The 19,197-nt window shown below is 29.4% G+C and overlaps 1 protein-coding gene and 1 non-coding gene across 2 annotated transcripts in view; both read left to right on the top strand.

Moving 5' to 3' along the window:
• Positions 1 to 1,595: 1,595 nt before the first annotated feature.
• Positions 1,596 to 1,677, top strand: Trnas-cga. Its single transcript has one exon. It is a non-coding gene; the product is annotated as a tRNA-Ser (tRNA).
• A 329-nt stretch (positions 1,678 to 2,006) lies between these two features.
• The window catches only part of LOC113551339 (echinoderm microtubule-associated protein-like 2), a 53,076-nt gene continuing 35,885 nt past the window's right edge, over positions 2,007 to 19,197 (top strand). Inside the window, exons 1-2 of the mRNA XM_026953526.1 lie at positions 2,007 to 2,262; positions 15,787 to 15,896. Of these exons, the coding sequence (XP_026809327.1) occupies positions 15,845 to 15,896 (52 nt within the window). The 5' untranslated portion in view covers positions 2,007 to 2,262; positions 15,787 to 15,844. The remainder of the gene's footprint in view (positions 2,263 to 15,786; positions 15,897 to 19,197) is intronic.

Here is a 19,197-nt window from a genome sequence, read left to right as displayed (position 1 = left end):
ATGGATAAATATTATATGAAAATAATTATTATAACACATCTATATATTTTATTGACACATACAAATGCGGTGGTGTGTAGGCATTATTTTTTACATCAAAACCAGCGGTTTCGATGCACTGTTATATTCTTACATTATACAAATATATCAGGGACGGACTAGGTTAATACTTCAGGCCGGGAATTTTTTTTGCCAGGCCAAAAATTAACAGAGGACCAACGATTTGGTCATAAGTATGTAAAAAAAAATTAATAATGATAAAAACCTTTATTATTTAAAAAATATTTTCAACATTCTATGTAGATATAAAAAATAACACAAATATATAAGATATTTTTATATAGATACTGTGTACACATTTTAATATAATATCTATGTATTAAAATGAATTCTTAAAGTAATTCGTATTTTACATAATTAGATTTTTTTCATAACTTCACTAGTTTCTCAGATTCTGTCGATTAAAATCGACGAATTATTGTCGATCGTCATTTATAGAAGCTAATTTTCGCTTTTCTACGGACATCAACATAAACGTTTCTAAATTCTCATAAGTTAGAGTATTTCATAATCCATTTTTTATGAATTTTAGTGTTGAAAATGACATACTACTTGTGTTACCGGTAGTGTTAAAAGATAATTATAAGCCAAAGATAAATTTGTATGCGCATTACTATACAAATTGTATTTGACTAATAACTTTAAACAGCAATAAGCACAATTTTTGCATGTTTTACAGGTGATATTTAATCCGGTAGTTACTAATTCTTCTCTTAATTTTTGATGGAATTCTTCCAAAATTATCATTGACTGTAAATCGGATTAAATTTTTAGAAAGAGCTTTCAAGGCTGTTTTTGATAAACCATATTTAAAACTATTGAAGTTGACTGAGCATAGAAGTAATAAATCCATGTATAATGGACTATTGTTCACAAATCTTGAGTTCATACTTTCAACTCTACCCATCATCTGATTATGAATTTCAACAGTATATAAAACACTTTATAATAATTGTATAATATTATCGATTAATATAATACTTAAAATCACATGAGCTGATAATGTAATATATATTTATTATATTTTTATGTTTTTTCATATACTATATATTTTTAATTTATAAAATATTATCAGGCTATTTATTTTAATCTATTATTGTAACGGGCCACCGGGATTTGTATCGGTGTCCCGCCAGGCCAGTTCACCCCTGCAAATATGAGATAATTGTATCTTCAATTAAAACAACATTAGAATATTTCAAATTGTATATATTGTTAATGCGTATCAAAAGATAAATTAAATAAAAATAATTTTCAGTTTGGCGCCCTTTCCATGCTGGCGCCCTAGGCAGTCGCCTAGGTCACCCATAGCTTTCACCGGCCCTGAATGGAACACACATTTTTTTCGAAACGTTATGATGTTACATTTTAATCCCGATTAAATTATGTTTATTTTAATATTATGCATAAATCATTTATTGTAATTAATTCATAATTGTAAGTCTGTCATATTATTTGTATCATAATATTAGTATCGGTATTGTATAATCGCTGCCGCGCTTAAATAACGACGTTTATCGACCTTGCCAACACGAGCTGCGGTGTCCGAGTGGTTAAGGAGTTGGACTCGAAATCCAATGGGCTCTGCCCGCACAGGTTCGAATCCTGTCCGCAGCGAACCCAAACTTTTTGTCGGTTTTCTCGAACTTTCTTCTCATTAACCGATACACAGCGATCTGTTTGTGTCACACGATTACCCAAGAAACGTCTCGTCAGCTCTACGGTGATCCTTGTAATCGTATGAGTGAAATTGCGTACCGATTTTGTTGCATTTTTTTGTGACGCGTCACTCCTACAACAAAAACTATACCACAGGCATCGTACAATAATTTCCCAATTAGTTTTGCATTGGGACAATGGCGACACTGTACATTTCGCTGCCGCCGGTTGCCATGAGTTACACCTATAGGCAACTCCGCTCTACTATGACAGCCGTGGTCTGCCGCCCCACACACTCGTCTACAGTCGGTGCGTCGCTGTGTTTGTTGACGTTAAGTTTTGTTTTCCGTCGCTGTCGTCGCTGCCGTCGTCGTCGTTTTTCGTTTTCGTTTTTGGTATTTCGTTTTGTTGGCTTTTTTCTTTTTCTCTGTTTTAAATTGTTTTTTCATTCGCACATACACGAATCTCAGGATCTAGAATACACCTTGTTCGGACGTATTCCTGCAGCAGTAATGATATTGACATCTCGCGAAAGAAACAAACGTGAGTAGTATCTATGAATCAATCATAAAATTATCATTGTCATTAGATTTTATCGTCGTGTCGTCTACCTTTATCGCCTGCAGGAAGAGCACTTATTGCATAGAATTAGTTTACACAGAATTATGCTGTAGGATTGATTTTGGGCGAGTATCTAATTACTATTATATTTCTTTCCACGAGTTCTCCTCTCGGTTATATTAAATTCACCTTACTGTACCTGACTGGACCATCAATGTAGATTACCTACCTATAGTCTAATTGTGTTTCTGGTGAGCAATGTCTGTAGACTGTGACGCCTGGTTGAATTCACACGGTTCGGCCGAAGAGAATTGTAGTTCGATTACATCACCATCAGTTAAACGATCCAGACCGAAAAAAAATCGACATCTGTTTCGTTTCCAGGTACCATATACCTGGAAACAAGTAAATGACAACAAAAACAACTATAACTACAACAACAACAACAACAACAATAACAATGAAGACGACAATATTATTATGATTAGTGCCCACTCGATACGCGTGTCTGGTACTTCACAGTATTCGTTTATTATCATCACGCGATAAGAAGACTATAAAATATAATGTATGGACACCTGTAGTGATGGTGTAGTTGGTCGCGCATGTGTGCGATTATTCCGACCGCAGTCGTGTACTCGTGTTGCTAAATCTTTGATAATTGTACATTAATTATATTGTTCATGTCCATCATCATTCATCATATTTCAATGTTTTTATACAAACTGTTGGGTAGTCAACGAAATGCATTCTTACGTGGTAACATAGGCAGTAGGTAGGTATTATAGTTTGTCGAGATTTCGACGAAAATTCTATTTTGGGTGTTAGGGCGCAATGCCGTTCGATTGAAAAAACTGCGTTATTTGGTATACGTATAACACCGATTTGTGTTCGGAACGGTTTACGTTACCTAGAAAATATTATTATCATGCAACAATTGCATTAGTTAATAATATTGTTACGAGTGAAGTACAAAATATGCGAGTGAATCTCGAAACTGGTATAGCCGAATATTATACGTTATTTTTTGACATACGATGGCGACTTTAGTGTTAAAAGAGATTAACATAAAATACAACGACTTTTATTACAATCGTAATAATAGTTCAAGTTGTATTGTATAATCATTTTGTGTTGACGACCCATACACACACACACACACACATATATATATATATATATATACATTTATATGTATATTGTGATTTGTGTTACATTCTATATACCTAGTTAACATTTATCAGTGATAAATTATCACATATAAGTCACCTGCGCTTAGACAGTGTGTTAGTAATTGTAGTACGTAACAGGTGTTTATGTATGTTTTTAGTTTGTTTACTTTTTAGGGTTGTTAAAAATATCTCCTTTTTTGTAGAAACTACATTATTATTTTTGTTTCTATTATATGTATATTATATTTTATATAACGTAAGCGAATTTTGTAAATTATTGTTATTATTATTGTTGGAAGACTATAATGGCAGTGTAATTTTTGCTGGCTAATCGGTTCTTATAAATCTTTAAATCACGTGTGATCGAATATCTGTCGTTGAAAACTACGTTAAAATATTAGTAATATTACTATAATATAGAAGTTACACTCCACCCGCGTGATCTTTCATCATAATGTTTCATCACTGCTTAATGCGGAGAAAATCATTGTGTTTCTTGTTATTCAATTCGTAGTTAAACAAAATATGAACAGAGGCAATGGATCTTAATTGAAATTGTTGGCAGGTATACCTTAACTATACAATTCATCGAACAAACGTGCTATAGTCCAAATAATTACGTCCGACAATCTTGTTCAGCTGAAATTTCCATAATGCGTTTTTTTACTCAACATTTTAATACGGTGACATCCTTGACGGTAGTTTATATTTATTGTAAAAAGTTATGAAAAATCGGTTAGAATTTCATCAACACGGTCGTTCTCGTATTGTGTAGATGCACCATGTATTTATATAATACGAGGACTACTGGTTTTCAAAAGAACCGTATAAAATGATTGGCGTCCTTCGATTACCGTCTAATAATGTAGTGCGTATTATCATACATGTACTTTTTTCGATCGCGTAGACGTAGAGTAAGAGTCGCATAAAATAAACCTGATAGATATAATATTATTATTTATTACAGATACTATTGTTGTTGGCGTCAGTCGTCTGGTGGTTGGTGGGTTTATCAGGTGTGTCCCAAAAACTACCTTTACATTTTACAATGCAGTTGTAAAATACACCGGATGCACCTGTTGGGAGTCTCGAATTCAAAGAAAAAAAAGAGAATAAGATTAAGGTTTTTTCGATACTCTATTATAACCAGATAACATTACAAAAATTGTGTTTCTTATATTGCTTTGAGAGTGATATAGTTTTAGGCTTTATAATAAGCAGAGTTGTACGTAATTTTGACAGTCATATTATTATTATTTATTTTTTTTATTGATTTTTATTCGATTTTTTGTTTGTTTATTTTTACAAAATATTGTCATAGGTACTTATAAATTAACCTTACACTAAAGACTTACAGTTTCAAGTATAATTAACTTAAAATAAATATCAATTTATAACGTTACTATGCTTTGATAAGAAATTCGAATTTTTTTACTATATAATTTTCTCTAAAGATAATTCATCATAAAAAGGGAAGGTTAGATATCTTAGGTAGGTATATATAATATGTTAGGATAGCCGGTAATACTGACGCATCACTATCGAGTTGTACCATGCCCGTCTATTGATTACTGGTGACAATGTCAACAACTACGCGCGAAGGGGAATGTTTACGTAAACATGATGAATATATAAATATATAGTACAACGACGATGACGATTATATCATCCGTGAATATGATTGAACTCTTGTGGTTTGAAATGGAAAGAAGAAGAAAAAAATAAAATAAAATCAAACGCTACAATGATTAACTGACTGCGGCGGCGGCGGCGACGGCAGTAGCCATGACCCGTTTTACCCTATCGGACCGACCGAGAGACAATATTATATTATTATATACGCACGACGAGAAATTAGTTTAAGGCGTAGGTATACACCTCCACCCCCGCCGCCATCGTCACCGTACGTAAGTTACAGCTGCGGCTGCAGTTACCGGCAGCCAGTCAGATTCCTTTTTATCTATTATATACAAATATGGTGCCGATATTCCACCTTCACCGTGCACTACTATATCACTGTATATATATATAAATAATATAATAACGTACGTGGCCTGTTTCTTAACGCGCGCGATCATGCACGCAGCGCGCACCTTATATTATACATCGTCGTAAACTCGGTAAGGTCTGCATACTTGGCGACAAAATCTTCACGTATCCTCGAACCGCCTCCACTCACTATCACTGTGTATATTCTGAATGAGCTATGGTGAATCTAACATAACCTCGGTTTCGAAGTTGTGTCATATATCTAACGCTTTCCCGAGCGTTCGCATTTAAGCATATATGAGTTTACAATATGTTACACTTACACATAATATATAAATATTATTTTTCAAACTTTTTGATTTTATTTATTCAAAATCATTGGCCGTCAACGGGGTGACGTGCGAGCCGCGAGGTATAACTCCTATTTGTATGTTTATTAATTTTCTACTATTAGGTATAATGTATAACTGTTAAGTTTCTGCGCGTGGCAAAAAAACCGGTCAGCAGTGTTTATATATTTTCTGTTCTTTCGTCCGCCACCGCGCAATGTATATGTATATATATATATATATATATAGTATATTACCTATAGTACATCTCAGCTCCATCATTTACGCGTTCTCTATATAAATATAAATGATGACGAGACTTGAGATTATATACCTATGTGTGCGTATATACCTGCATTATACGTCATGTTCACGATAATAATAATATCTGTAAGATATTTCCATCACGTAGGAACGAAAGTGTGGTGCGCCGCGACCGGAATGATATGAGATCCTCTGCCGCGCGTCATATTACGCGTACACGATTCCGGGGAACCTGTTTTCCTCGTCGGACGGACGGACGACGCCATTGTAAACAATTTTTTTCCCACTGACCGTCGGCGGGGACGACGACGACGACGACAACGACGGACGGACGAGAATTTATGCCGCTCACCACCGGGGCACACCTTACGCCGCCGCCGTGAATCGTGTTCATTAACCTAACCCCACTCCCACTTACTCACTATATAATCTATTAATATGCGCGAGGGCCATTGTCTTTTTTCAGTTTCGCACGTTTATAATATATACGTATATAAAACGAGAAATAATGAGAAACGTCCGACGCTGGCTTCATCATCGTGATAATTATTATATGATATATCAGATACACTATTAGCCAGTATAGGTATATGTAGATACTGAGGATAAAAAACAAAACAATTGACGCGGTCGAAAAAGCGAAACGCATAAGAAACGTTCTCCTGTAACTAGAGGAAGTGATGCATCTTGTAGCACAGCAGAGAAATTGATGGCGATGGCGTAATGGTGGTAATAATCTTACTATAATATTTGGATTTCGGACGATGCTACTAGAAATATAATATAATGTACAATACGTCTAGTCTGTGTATAAAGTGGGAGTATTGTGTATTGTGCATAATTTAAATATAAAGCTATATAGGTAGTGATAAAAAGAAAATGTTTCAAAAGTGAAAATCTTACATTATAATTACTGCAGTCGATTAAAAAAAAAGAGTATGCTGTAATCGTATTGCGGCAGAAGTAGGTATACATTATATAGGTTTATGCGATTACGACGTACAGTTCACGTTTCCGTGTCGCGATCGCGCCGTAAAAACCGCGACGATAAATTGATATTATCATCGTTTTTTTTTTTTAATGTTATATACGTAAATACAATAAAGTGTTTGCTCGCGGAAAAAGAAAAACCATTACTAAGATTGAAAAAATGCATTTCGATTCATTGTTCATCGTTGTCCTCATCCGGTTAGGTAGATGTATATAATGTGTTTATTAGGAGTATTGCAATGGTAATATAGTAGTGGAAGTAGTAGTTTTGTCGTGATTGAAAGAACGACGGGTGAATGGAATGATCATTTTATAAACCGGGAGGCCCATGACCGCTGGAGACATCACGTACATTGTCCAATATTATTTTACTGAACATAATCATTATTAAATATTTTTATTATTATTGCATTTCTATTAACTAGCAATTTTCTATTTTATAAAACGCACGTGCTCCTGTACCTATGAACTTGGTTTGCGTGTCTAAACATGTTTACATATAGCATACGAAATTATATGTAGTCATGTAGGTATCTAGTATAGTGACAAAAATTTTACTTGACAGTCGATGGTGCATTTTGCCGTGTTTAGACTATTAATGGTTTAATATTATAACGTACTGCATAAAGGCTTTGAAACCGGACAAACTGAAATTATTGCAGCGTGGACAATCTCTTTCATTTACCAGTGGTGGTGATTAGGGGGAATACCTCTGCACTCGGTAGGAACGGGTCACGAATCTATGTGCGTTTCATCATTCCTAAAGTCATTACTATCCATTACGGTCTAAATAATATGACAGAAGTAACGAAGATTGTCTTATTGGCCAAATATTATTCATAGAAATTTATATACTATATAGGTAGTAATGTTTTCGTTGTTTTTATATAAATATATATATATATATTAGTGCACAATCCCACTTTAATATAGAAACATTAAACATTGAAAATGATAGTTATTAAACTATTTGGAATTAATTTCCATTGATATATTATATATTTTAAATTTTATTTTTTTCGTTGAAATGCTTATAAAATTAGGCATTATAATTAATAGTATAGGTAGTATAGACTATAGACTATAGACAAATGTATAGGTGTTATTATATTATATTACACATTAATTCTTAACGCGTAGCCCTATATTTATTTTTGTATCACTATTTGAAAGGGACACTATGATAATTCCTATAATTACCTACGATGCATAAAATAAGATGTTAATTGTTAGTAAAGATTAAAGGCTAAAGTTATAATGTTTTAGAATCGGTTGGAACTTGGAATTAATCATACTTATTATACATCAATGTCATAATATGTTAAGGTCTACGGTATTATGGTATTTTATAGTTTTATTAACTTATTGAGATTGCACGACTGATTATAGTGGGTTCTTAAATTATTTTATTTAAAAGAGGATCGATGCACATACTCGTATATATAGCTACAAATGATTTGTTATTTTTTGTGATATGTAATTGTGTGCAATGGTGGTACAAATAAAGTAACATTTACGCACGTTCGTATAAATTGAATACGCTTTGAACATTTATTGTGGTCATCCATGCCTGTTACCTATTTGTGTTTAAAAACTATTTATAATGTCTTTCCTTGGCTGGCAGTTAATAGAAACATTATGCACCACCTATATGCAAAATAGTTCGTGTCACCACTACATTAATGACTAGTGTGATGTTTTATTATATACCTATAAGTGCTGTAAATTTTCGAATGAAATTATTTTACGACTGAAAATTCAAGAGCCAATCATTAATATTTGTATGTATTTTAAAATGCCATAGAAATCTGTATAGGTATTATGTATGTCTCTGTTGATATTTAATGGTTATATTTTATGTCTTCTAAGCCTTAGAATCTAAGGTATAAAATAATAATATGCCGGATATTATTTAGTTGATGTAATTGTCTAGAACAAATTTATAATTTCAGGTTACCTATTTTATGTTATGCATGTTTACAGTTCAAGTTCGTGTACTTTATTATGTGTAAACTGCATTTGAAATAATTTACTAAAATACACTAAAAAATGGTTTCAGATCAAATTTAATAAGAAAATTAAAAAGAAAATAAGACTTTTTGTTATATTGTCTGGTAGGTTTGATTATACAATATTAATAATTGTATAAGTATTATTATAATTGATGTAATACAAGTTTTTAAATATTCTTTTATATTAATGTACTTTATTATAATTTATATAAGTATTATCTTCAGTAATTAAAATAATACTATCTTATAGGTAGAGGTACCTATGTGTTTACAATTGTATTAATATTTCTTAAGATTTGATGTTTTTGTTTATCGCCTATTGATTTTCTGTTTTTGACTAACATAATAATATCAAAAATGCGAGAAAGTCGATCTCAAGTCAATTTGATGACATATTCAAATTTTCATAATTCTTATTGCTTTATCATATCAATTGGTACGTTGGAAATAGAACACGTCTATAATTGTATAATATTGCGCATGTAGGTATTAGACAAAAACAGAAAATCACCGCTTCCAATTCCCTTTAATGGCTTTATCAAAAGCTCAATATCGTGTTCTTTGTAATAATTCGTCGACTTTACTTAAAGAGAAGTCATGGATTTTATATTTTTATTAGACCTATTATAACATATTTGTAATAAAACCGGCAAGACTTGCGAGAAAGAATTTTTTATTAAACAGGAATCATGTGAACTTGAACAATCAAGTTAGAATTTGATTGTTCCAAAATGTATTGCATAACATGTTTTCAACAATTTACATTTTCCTTAGTAATTTTTTTGTTGTGCCAAATAAATTTAAAGTTTTAAGTAAAACAATTTTATTTTAATTGATAATAAACCATAATGGAAAAAAAATATCATACATAATTGTTACAGACTACTGATTTCTGCGTGTGAATGTTGTATAAAGATGTAAAATTAATTATAGTTCACATCATATTTTGTATTAATATTTAATGTAATAATTATGAATGAACATTGAATTAACCGACTTACTATTCAAAAACAATATGTGTAAAACAAAAAACAGTTGTTATCGTGCACACGTTTATTTTTATTATTTATGAATTATTATGATATATAAAAAAATATATTAGAAATGAGACCCGATTATGATCAGAATTATGCATGTTTGCTAGTGACATTGTTTATATTATATTACATAACAATATAGATCTCACAGTGTTTAATGCGGGATCGATTTAGGTCACATACCAGTGTGTGTACAACGATAGCAATGATGCATATAGTGTTGTTATGGATTGGCTTTTAACCCGGACCAGCTGTATATTGTGTTGGGGTTGGCTAGTTTAAGCGTTAGCCATTTTGATTTAATACAAACACACAATATAATGATGCCTTCTGTGAACCGGTAAAATCATCTCTCGGCCCACTTTCCAACAACGGATATCCGTTCGTTATTCTAATACATAGATCTATCTATTTATACACACACACACACACACACATATATATATATACACAATATAAGTATATGAATATAGTCTGCACAAAAGACACTGATGGTAATTGTCGGATCATTTTACTCTTGTCCGTCGGCCGTATGACCCACAGTCTATGTGTAACCTAACCCGAAACACAAAACAAAACTGCGTACGCTTGCCGTATGTTGTATTACCTAGGAAGATTAAGTCATGCGCATACACAAATACATCTAACTGGAAAGTTTGCATTGTCGTTTAAAAGTCGACCAAAATCATAATCTGTAGATGCCTATTTAAGATAGGTATATGAATGTATATCTATAAGAAATCTATTTATTATTATATATGTGTGTGTGTATTACCTACTTTGTATGTAAAGTAAATACAACTTATTATTTTTGGGTTGTCCAGATGTAATTTATTCATAATTCTGTTTTGAATAATTGAAAAGTATTTTTATGTTAAATAGGGAGGGTGTATATACTTTTTGAATTTTATCACAATATACATGAATAATTAACTAATGAAGTATGTAACATGTGAGTAACTAATAAGTAATAATATATTATGTGCCTGTATGTATCGTAGGATGGTTTTATACTTTTTTTACTTTTAGATGTATATAAGTAATGAATTGCTACATAATAATAATATGCTTATTTTATTCAAAAGAAAACTGTATTTCCATGACATGATTATGAAAATCTGCAGTTTTGGTAGTATATTGTGTATATCATAAATCATATCTCTATCAATTACTGATAAATCGAATTTAGTATGTCATATATATTTGATATAAAATAAAATGTATAACATTTTCTATTTATTTTATAGTAAAAATAAATTTATAACAGGTTATTATCAAATTTTATATTATGAATTATTTTATAATTTTTAGCTATAATAAAATTTAATTTAATTTAGATTTTAGATATTTAGGAATGGATGTTTATAATTTATTCTTTAGATGTCATGTCATGTTGATGGTATTGAAACCTACCTTATAGACTATTGGGATTCCGCTGTGATTCATTAATATCTTATTCTGATTATTTCGTATGATTGCTTTGTTACCGTTTTTAACAACCAAATTGTTCTTGGCTGTACAATATTTAAATGACATTATTGTGCGAAGTTCAGTGTAAAAATTATATCCTCTCTTGAAGGTTAGTGTAACGGGTTAAATCGTTAAACAACTGTTGATGGGCTAAATGAAAAATTAAGACACAGTAGTTTTTTTGCTAAGAGATTTTATTGATATATCTAGCTATAAAATGACTAGGTATTAAGTGTATTGAAAAAATTTTTCTTGAAAGTTACACAGCTGAAAATCTGTCAGCATATTTTTTGTTATCTATATAGTCAAGTGTTTATAATATTTTTGATTAGTAGAACATTCTTTCTATACCTACTCCAGTTATATGTCAATATTATAGGTATACCTATATACTATTATTTACATAATATATATTATACACTTTATTATTTATATTTAGTTAAAGTAGGAGAGTAAAAAAAAATATTTTTTTAAATGATTTGATGTAATTTCATTTTACTTTATGTAAAAAAAAATAATAAAAAATATTTTTCGATTTATTATGGTAAAGTTGGTTATTTAAATGTGTTTTAGTATAGCAATGTTTAAAAATTCTTACCATGATAAATTATATCTTCAAATTTTCAATGTTACACATATGATCAATAAATAATTTTGAAGTAAAAAATATAATCGACCTATTAACAAGTTTTCCAAAAGATTATATATGTAAGAGAAAATTGTTAATTTTTATCAATAATTTATTTTATTTTATATTTAAAAATTACATCATTAAATATGTTATGATTAAAGGATCATATTATGGAAGCAGTAGATCATATAATCACAAGTACTATATTGACAGTTCGTCAAAAATTATTAATAATATATAAGCAGTTTTAACCCGATTAATCATGTAAAATATAAAATTAATAATTATATACCTGTATTTTAAGTTTTGACCCTTCTAATATGATCATAACAATTTTCACTCTATATACTTATTAAAATACTTGTATGTCAGTAGATACAATAATACGGGTATTATATTCAATAAATAATCAAGTGGATAATGTTTACTATATGTTTAAATATCTTATTTATATAATAAAAGATAATTATTAATTCAATTTCATTTTTGATTACAAAGTATTTTAATATTATTCATAATTCCCAATCATTGCATACAATTTTCAGTGTATAAAGTATTTAAATTTATATAAAAAAAAATTGTGTGGAATAATTATAATAGTTGCGTTTGAGCATTCATCGTAGATTTATATCTATGTATGAATTGTTGTTTATTATTATGTATAATAATAGCCAGAATTATAGTATATTACCTATATTAGCATAACAAATCAATTTAAATTTAAATTTATAATTACTTTTACTTATTTATTTTATCGAGTAATTAAATTTATTTCTGTATAATATATATGATGTATACTATGACACTATCTCATTTATAATTTTTATTACTGTAAAGATTTCATACATACACTTCTTATAAAACTGTAGTCAAAATTTTTTTCTAAGTGTTGTGTTGTGTTGTGTTGTGTTATTTTTTTTTTTTTTTTTGACAAGCTTCACCAGGCATGAAATCACTTTTCATTATTTTTGACATACATTCTGAATGTTACGTAAATTGCTATTTTATTGGTATTAAAAAAAATAAACAAATAAAACAATGAGGTGTTATTGAATAATTATTGAAATATAGCCGACTACGTTCAAATCGCTAAACAATTACAATAATAATTCAGTAGGTACTCAGTGGTGAATTTTTTCAATTACAGTTATATTGTAATTGTAGACTGTTTCGATTACTTTTTGTTTTAATTCCTGTACCTACTTTTTTTTTAATTATCTGTTGAGGCTTCAATAACTGGTTATTAACCTATTTTAAAATTAAGTACAAATTATAACTAATACATTATTACGTCTTATAACAAATTCGTAGTACCTATTTATAATTTTTATTTTTACGCTTATTATATTAAGAGCATGTATATTTATTAAACTATAATACTATATGTCTATATCAAGTGTAAAGATGATAGTTTCGATGTTTTCTTCGTTGATATTTAAGTGAATAACAGTACTCATATTTTAGATGATATATGGGGTTTATTAATTATTTTATTGTTGGTTATTATTTGGTTATTCTTCTGTGGGGGGATCATAACTCATTATTTTAAATAAGAAGTTAAATAGCTTAGCCATTTTGGTTTTAATACCATTTTGGTCAATACAGATATTAAATTTTCATCTATATATATATATATATTTTTTTTTTTAGTTAACTATGCTAATTAGTTATTTTTTGTACGTGAAATCATTTATATTTATATTTGAGAAATATTCTTGTAAATGTAATAAAATTGAAAAGATATATAGTTGATACTGTTTATAGTTATTATTTTAAAGAAAAACACCCTTATTGGTTTGAGTTCTTCATCTAATTTATAAATTATTTATGTAGAGGGATTAAGTTTTGATCGAAATTTAGGTTTTTTGATTAGACCATTATTTTATGTACCTTTCTTTTTCTTTTTATTATATAAATAAACGAACCATATTTTATATTTACATAATAACCTTGAAAAAATTAAAATAATAAACCTCTTCCTATATGAAGACAGACATTAATACACTTATAAACAGAATAAACACACACACACACACAGAGTTTAATAAAAGTAACACTGCAGGATCTATAGTGAAAGTAAAAATATGTATTTATATGGAGTGTTTTTTTTTTTGTTTATTTGCACAAACCGCGTTGGTTCGTGTTTATTCAGCTTTTGTTTTCCTTTCATTCGGCTTTATAATGTCGATTCTATGTTTAATGGCTCAAGTTAGTTTATGTATCTAAGTATCTTATAAGTAGTAACTTTCAATTACCGAAAAATGTTTGCTGCTATCACATTAACGTAGTAAATCGATATTAATGATTGTTGAAGATAGTTTAAAATTTTAAATCAAGGCTTAAATGCATAGGATATAGGTAATAGAACTAATAAAAGTATTGTTTAGAAATTAAAAAAAATATATTAATTAACATTTGACTACGAAAAAATTTTATTTAATCGTACTACGCACACCTTTTTGCATTCTCTATAACTTTTATTCATTATGTGGGTCGCTCCACATGCATATACATAATAAGTCATTCTGTATCGAGCCGATTGGAATATTGATCACGCAAGAATGTCCCGGCTTAATTTACTTCCGGGAGCGTATAAATACAATAGATTTGTTTTAGCATACCAATTATAGCTATGATCTATGATGTAATATCTGGTTTTGTATTTTTTTTGAAAATTATTTGAACTCTTTTGACTAATATTAAAAATGCACGTATTTATTTATATTAACTATATTACCCTATGACACCTTAATATGTATATTGTATATGTGTATCATCGAGAATAGTTATTCTGATTAATTGATAAATGTTGTAGAGATAGCTCTAATCATAGATATTGACATAGGTTTTGTTTAGATAAAGTTTATATTGTTAATTTTATAAGTTAATCTTGCTTTACAATCATTTCTATTGCCATTATCATGATTTCTTTATTTAGACGAACGAGTATAATCCATAACGAGAAAAACCTGTATGTTATTTTTGGTCGACATAATTTCAATAGATGTCTTATAACTTATAATAATGGTTGTATTTTGTAAAAATGAGAATTATGACGTCTTGTTATGGATTGAGCAATGACTAGTTGAAAAATATAAATTAAGTAGGTAGCTTTAAGCATATATTATTTGAATTTTATGAGGGTATACAGTAGAAATATTTTATTTAAAAAAATGCGATCTATATAACTATAAAGTATAAAATTTAAAATACCATAAAAAAGTAATTTACCATTTGCATATTTTATTTGTACGAAATCAAGTAACTATAATTAGATTCAAGTCTATAGGTTTTATAAACTTATTCCTAATATTTTAGTATTTGATTTTAATATTTTTATTTTGGGAGTAACCTATACATTAAACCACTTTCAGCTACTTGGAAATTGAACAATTGTTAATTGATAAAATATAAATTTGATATTTACTCAAGGTGTAGGTATTTAGTCATTTAGACCATAACATTTAAAATCATTTTATACTGAATATTTTTTTTGTCGCGAGAATGAATGTTAGTTTGTGTCCCTAGTTTATTTTGTTTATGATACATTATTTTATTTATTTTTAAAAAACAATTTATCTTGTTAATTTAAGTAAATATTTATTTTTTCAGATTAACAGAATGAAGTAATTGAATCAGATAAAATATTAATTTCAAACAAGTCACTAATATGCGAATCAATGGCGCTGAATCACTGTCATCGTCTTCAAAATCTGAAGCCGGTAAGTTTAAAAAAAATAAACTAAGCAGTTAATCAATTTTAATTAGAACCACTAAATTAATTAGATCGATAACTTAAATTAGTTAAACATAAATTTCTGTTTATTTTTACCAAATTTAAAGTATTATTAATGGGGCTTTAACATGAAAATTAATAATTATTAGGCACACAATCAGGTTAAAGTGAATAACGGAATAACAAGTTAATTCACAGACAAAAAAAAGGCTTGAACGGTTGAAGTAATCTTATAGTTTATTAAAAAATACATTTTTTAAAACATCCAATATTATATTATATTATTATTATAATAATTGTGAAATAAAATTTAATCTACCTAATATTGTGTTATAACTATTTTAAATTAAGCAATATTTCTGTCCATAACATTTTTCCCATTAGGGCAGGCTTAAATATTATATTTCATACCATAATTAAGTAATTAAACAAATCTAAGGTAGTATATAGATAAGATAAGATATGATTAATACAACTTTCAGTCTTGATTTTAATTGCTATAGCTCATCTCCTCTATTCCAATTAATGTGTATACGTTGTTCAAATAGTAGTACATAATGTTATAGACCTTCACAACTTGCTGAGAATGTCTTCTGCTAGTTAATTTGAAAATTTCAATAATAATAATAACTTCATAGGCCTTTTGATCGAAATAATTTATCAACGATGAACTACGTGTTAGTGTTCCAGTGTTTGTATCACTGCGAAGACTATATATTAGGTATTAGGTACATAATATATAAAGGACGGTCACCTACCTTATAGTATAAAAACAACGATCTACGCGAAACGATAAAATAACAACAATAAAAATAGTTGAATTCCGTTTTGAAAACCAATTTTTGTCGTCATCGTTGTGGTCATTGTTATTGCCGATCGTATATTATGTTATACCTCTATGCATTTCGGCCGTCGTTCCCGCCGGCGCGGCGGTTCAGGGCATATAATATAGTTTTTATTTATTATAATGTTTGACCGAAACACCGTCGTCAAACTTACATCATTTAGATAGATCGTATATTATTATTATGTACGCGATAACAATATAATACAATGTATATACGGTATATACAATATACGTATGTCGTATGTAATATATCCACCAAAGAAGTGTTAACGACACTATACACATATATCGTTTGCAGTGGTTAATGTATATATACGCCGCTAGATTTCTTCGAAGGCCGTGGGAAATCCGGAGAACCTGTGCTCGGTCGTCGTCGTCGTGTGTCGGTTCTCTGTACAATCGTTGTACGTACATAATATAAACTTCCCGAGGTATAGTAGGGTTCTCCATATGATTTGTGTTATCGTTAATATAATAATACCTTTTTAGGTACTCATCATCAGTCATCATATTCTATTCTTATAGGATTATATACCACTAGCCTATTAAAATGTGGTTCAAGTATAAAATAGAATAGAGAACTAATTAATAAAAAAAATAAAAAAAAATTTTTGTTTTAAATAATAATAATCCATAAGTTTATTTTATTTCCATTTACAAAAAAATTGACTTAAAACTTCGATATTGTATATTATAAATTTATGCAACTATAGGTATTATACACAGTATATTCGTATAATGCACGTATCCACCTCCTATTTATGTGTTATGTCCAATGTCCATCACCTCTCTCTATGTGTGCTGAGTGGATCGGTGAACCACAACAAGTCTGACGTTCGACTGCTTTTATAATATATTATTATTATATAGTATAATATGTATGTACACAGTGTACTATACACTACACCAGTACACGGTGAACGGGTCGGGTGCTACTCTATTCGATCACCAAAAAACCATACGGGCGAAAGCGAATATCGTGCGATGTCGTTGATGGACGAGGTAGGGCGGGTAGAGAAAAATAAACAAACAAAAAAAAAAAAAATACCGAACGTTTTCACTGTGATTGTCACATAGTGGTCGATGATCATTATATCTGCGGTGGCGGTCTTCCATCCACCGGAGTGTACATCCGATCATCCGTCGAGATAATAATATATTATTATTGTATATATATTATACAGGATGTGCACCGGCCTTGACACTCCTGTGTCGTCGAGTTCCGGACAACGTCATACCAATGGCTAATCGACGATGATATTTTTTGTATACGTTATTATGGGAAATAGTACATTTTTACCATCATTATTTTTATTTAAAACCATTCGAAAAAATATTACGCGTGATCGTTTCCGCGTTTGTGACGCGACGCGTCTGCAGTTCGCAACCGGTTCGATTATATGTGTGCTATAGTAGTATAACTGATAGAGCCGCGGGTCTATCGTGAACTGTGATTTTTTATTCTGACGCGCAAATAATTTTATTTTTACCGTAATAATGTTATATACTTTTATAGTGTTCTGATCTGAGATTTTTAAATTCTTTTAATCGTCCGATACAACCAGTTTGAACAAATCAACCTATGGTGTATTTTATATTTATTATACATAAGTTATTATAGTAGGTATCTATGGAATAGTCTACCTCTGACTGGCGAGGTTCAGACGTTATGTCTGTATAATATGTCTAATATAATTCGATACATCTTCTATATAATAATATATTCGTTGTTTTGCATATTATATTGTACCTATCATATATAATATATTATGCAATTATTAGTTAGTTTTCATCAAAATTATCATTGTTTTTCCTTTGCTCTGCCCGTAAGAAGTTGTGAAACTCAGATAGTGTGTCTTTGAAATCGAATAGCCAAGTGTGAGTATATAAATGGTATCCGCGTGTTCAAATTTCATGGTAACAAGTGTTTGTGTTTGAATATGATGATCATTTAAACATCTAAACTATACACGTACCTATTATATTATTTTAATATAGACTCATGTGTTTTGTTGCCAGCTATTAAGCTGATTAATCGCATAGGTAATAACTTATTGTTTACCAATTATTATTGCCACAGTGACTAAGCAAATTGCTTTATATTCAAATGGGTGTTCATTTCTAATATGTATGATTCTTAACTGACTAACTTTCTTTCCCAGGTGACGATTTATTAATTTGTGATCGATATTATTATTAAAAATTTTTGAATCAGACATCACAATAATTTTACAAGAAAGATACGTATAATAAAACATAATTTTCGTTATATATTTAAATATTAAAAATTAAATTGCATATTGCATAGTAATTATATTATAATTTTACATTCACGTTATTTTGATATCTATTGATATCTATTCGATATTATTGTTTATCAGAAATAAATAAGCTATATTATTTTTATTTTTTACTTTTAAATTATCATTATACGGTAAAT

Source organism: Rhopalosiphum maidis, chromosome 2, assembly GCF_003676215.2.
Source record: "Rhopalosiphum maidis isolate BTI-1 chromosome 2, ASM367621v3, whole genome shotgun sequence".
NCBI classification, from domain to species: domain Eukaryota; kingdom Metazoa; phylum Arthropoda; class Insecta; order Hemiptera; family Aphididae; genus Rhopalosiphum; species Rhopalosiphum maidis.
This window is presented reverse-complemented; position numbering and strand designations above follow the sequence as displayed.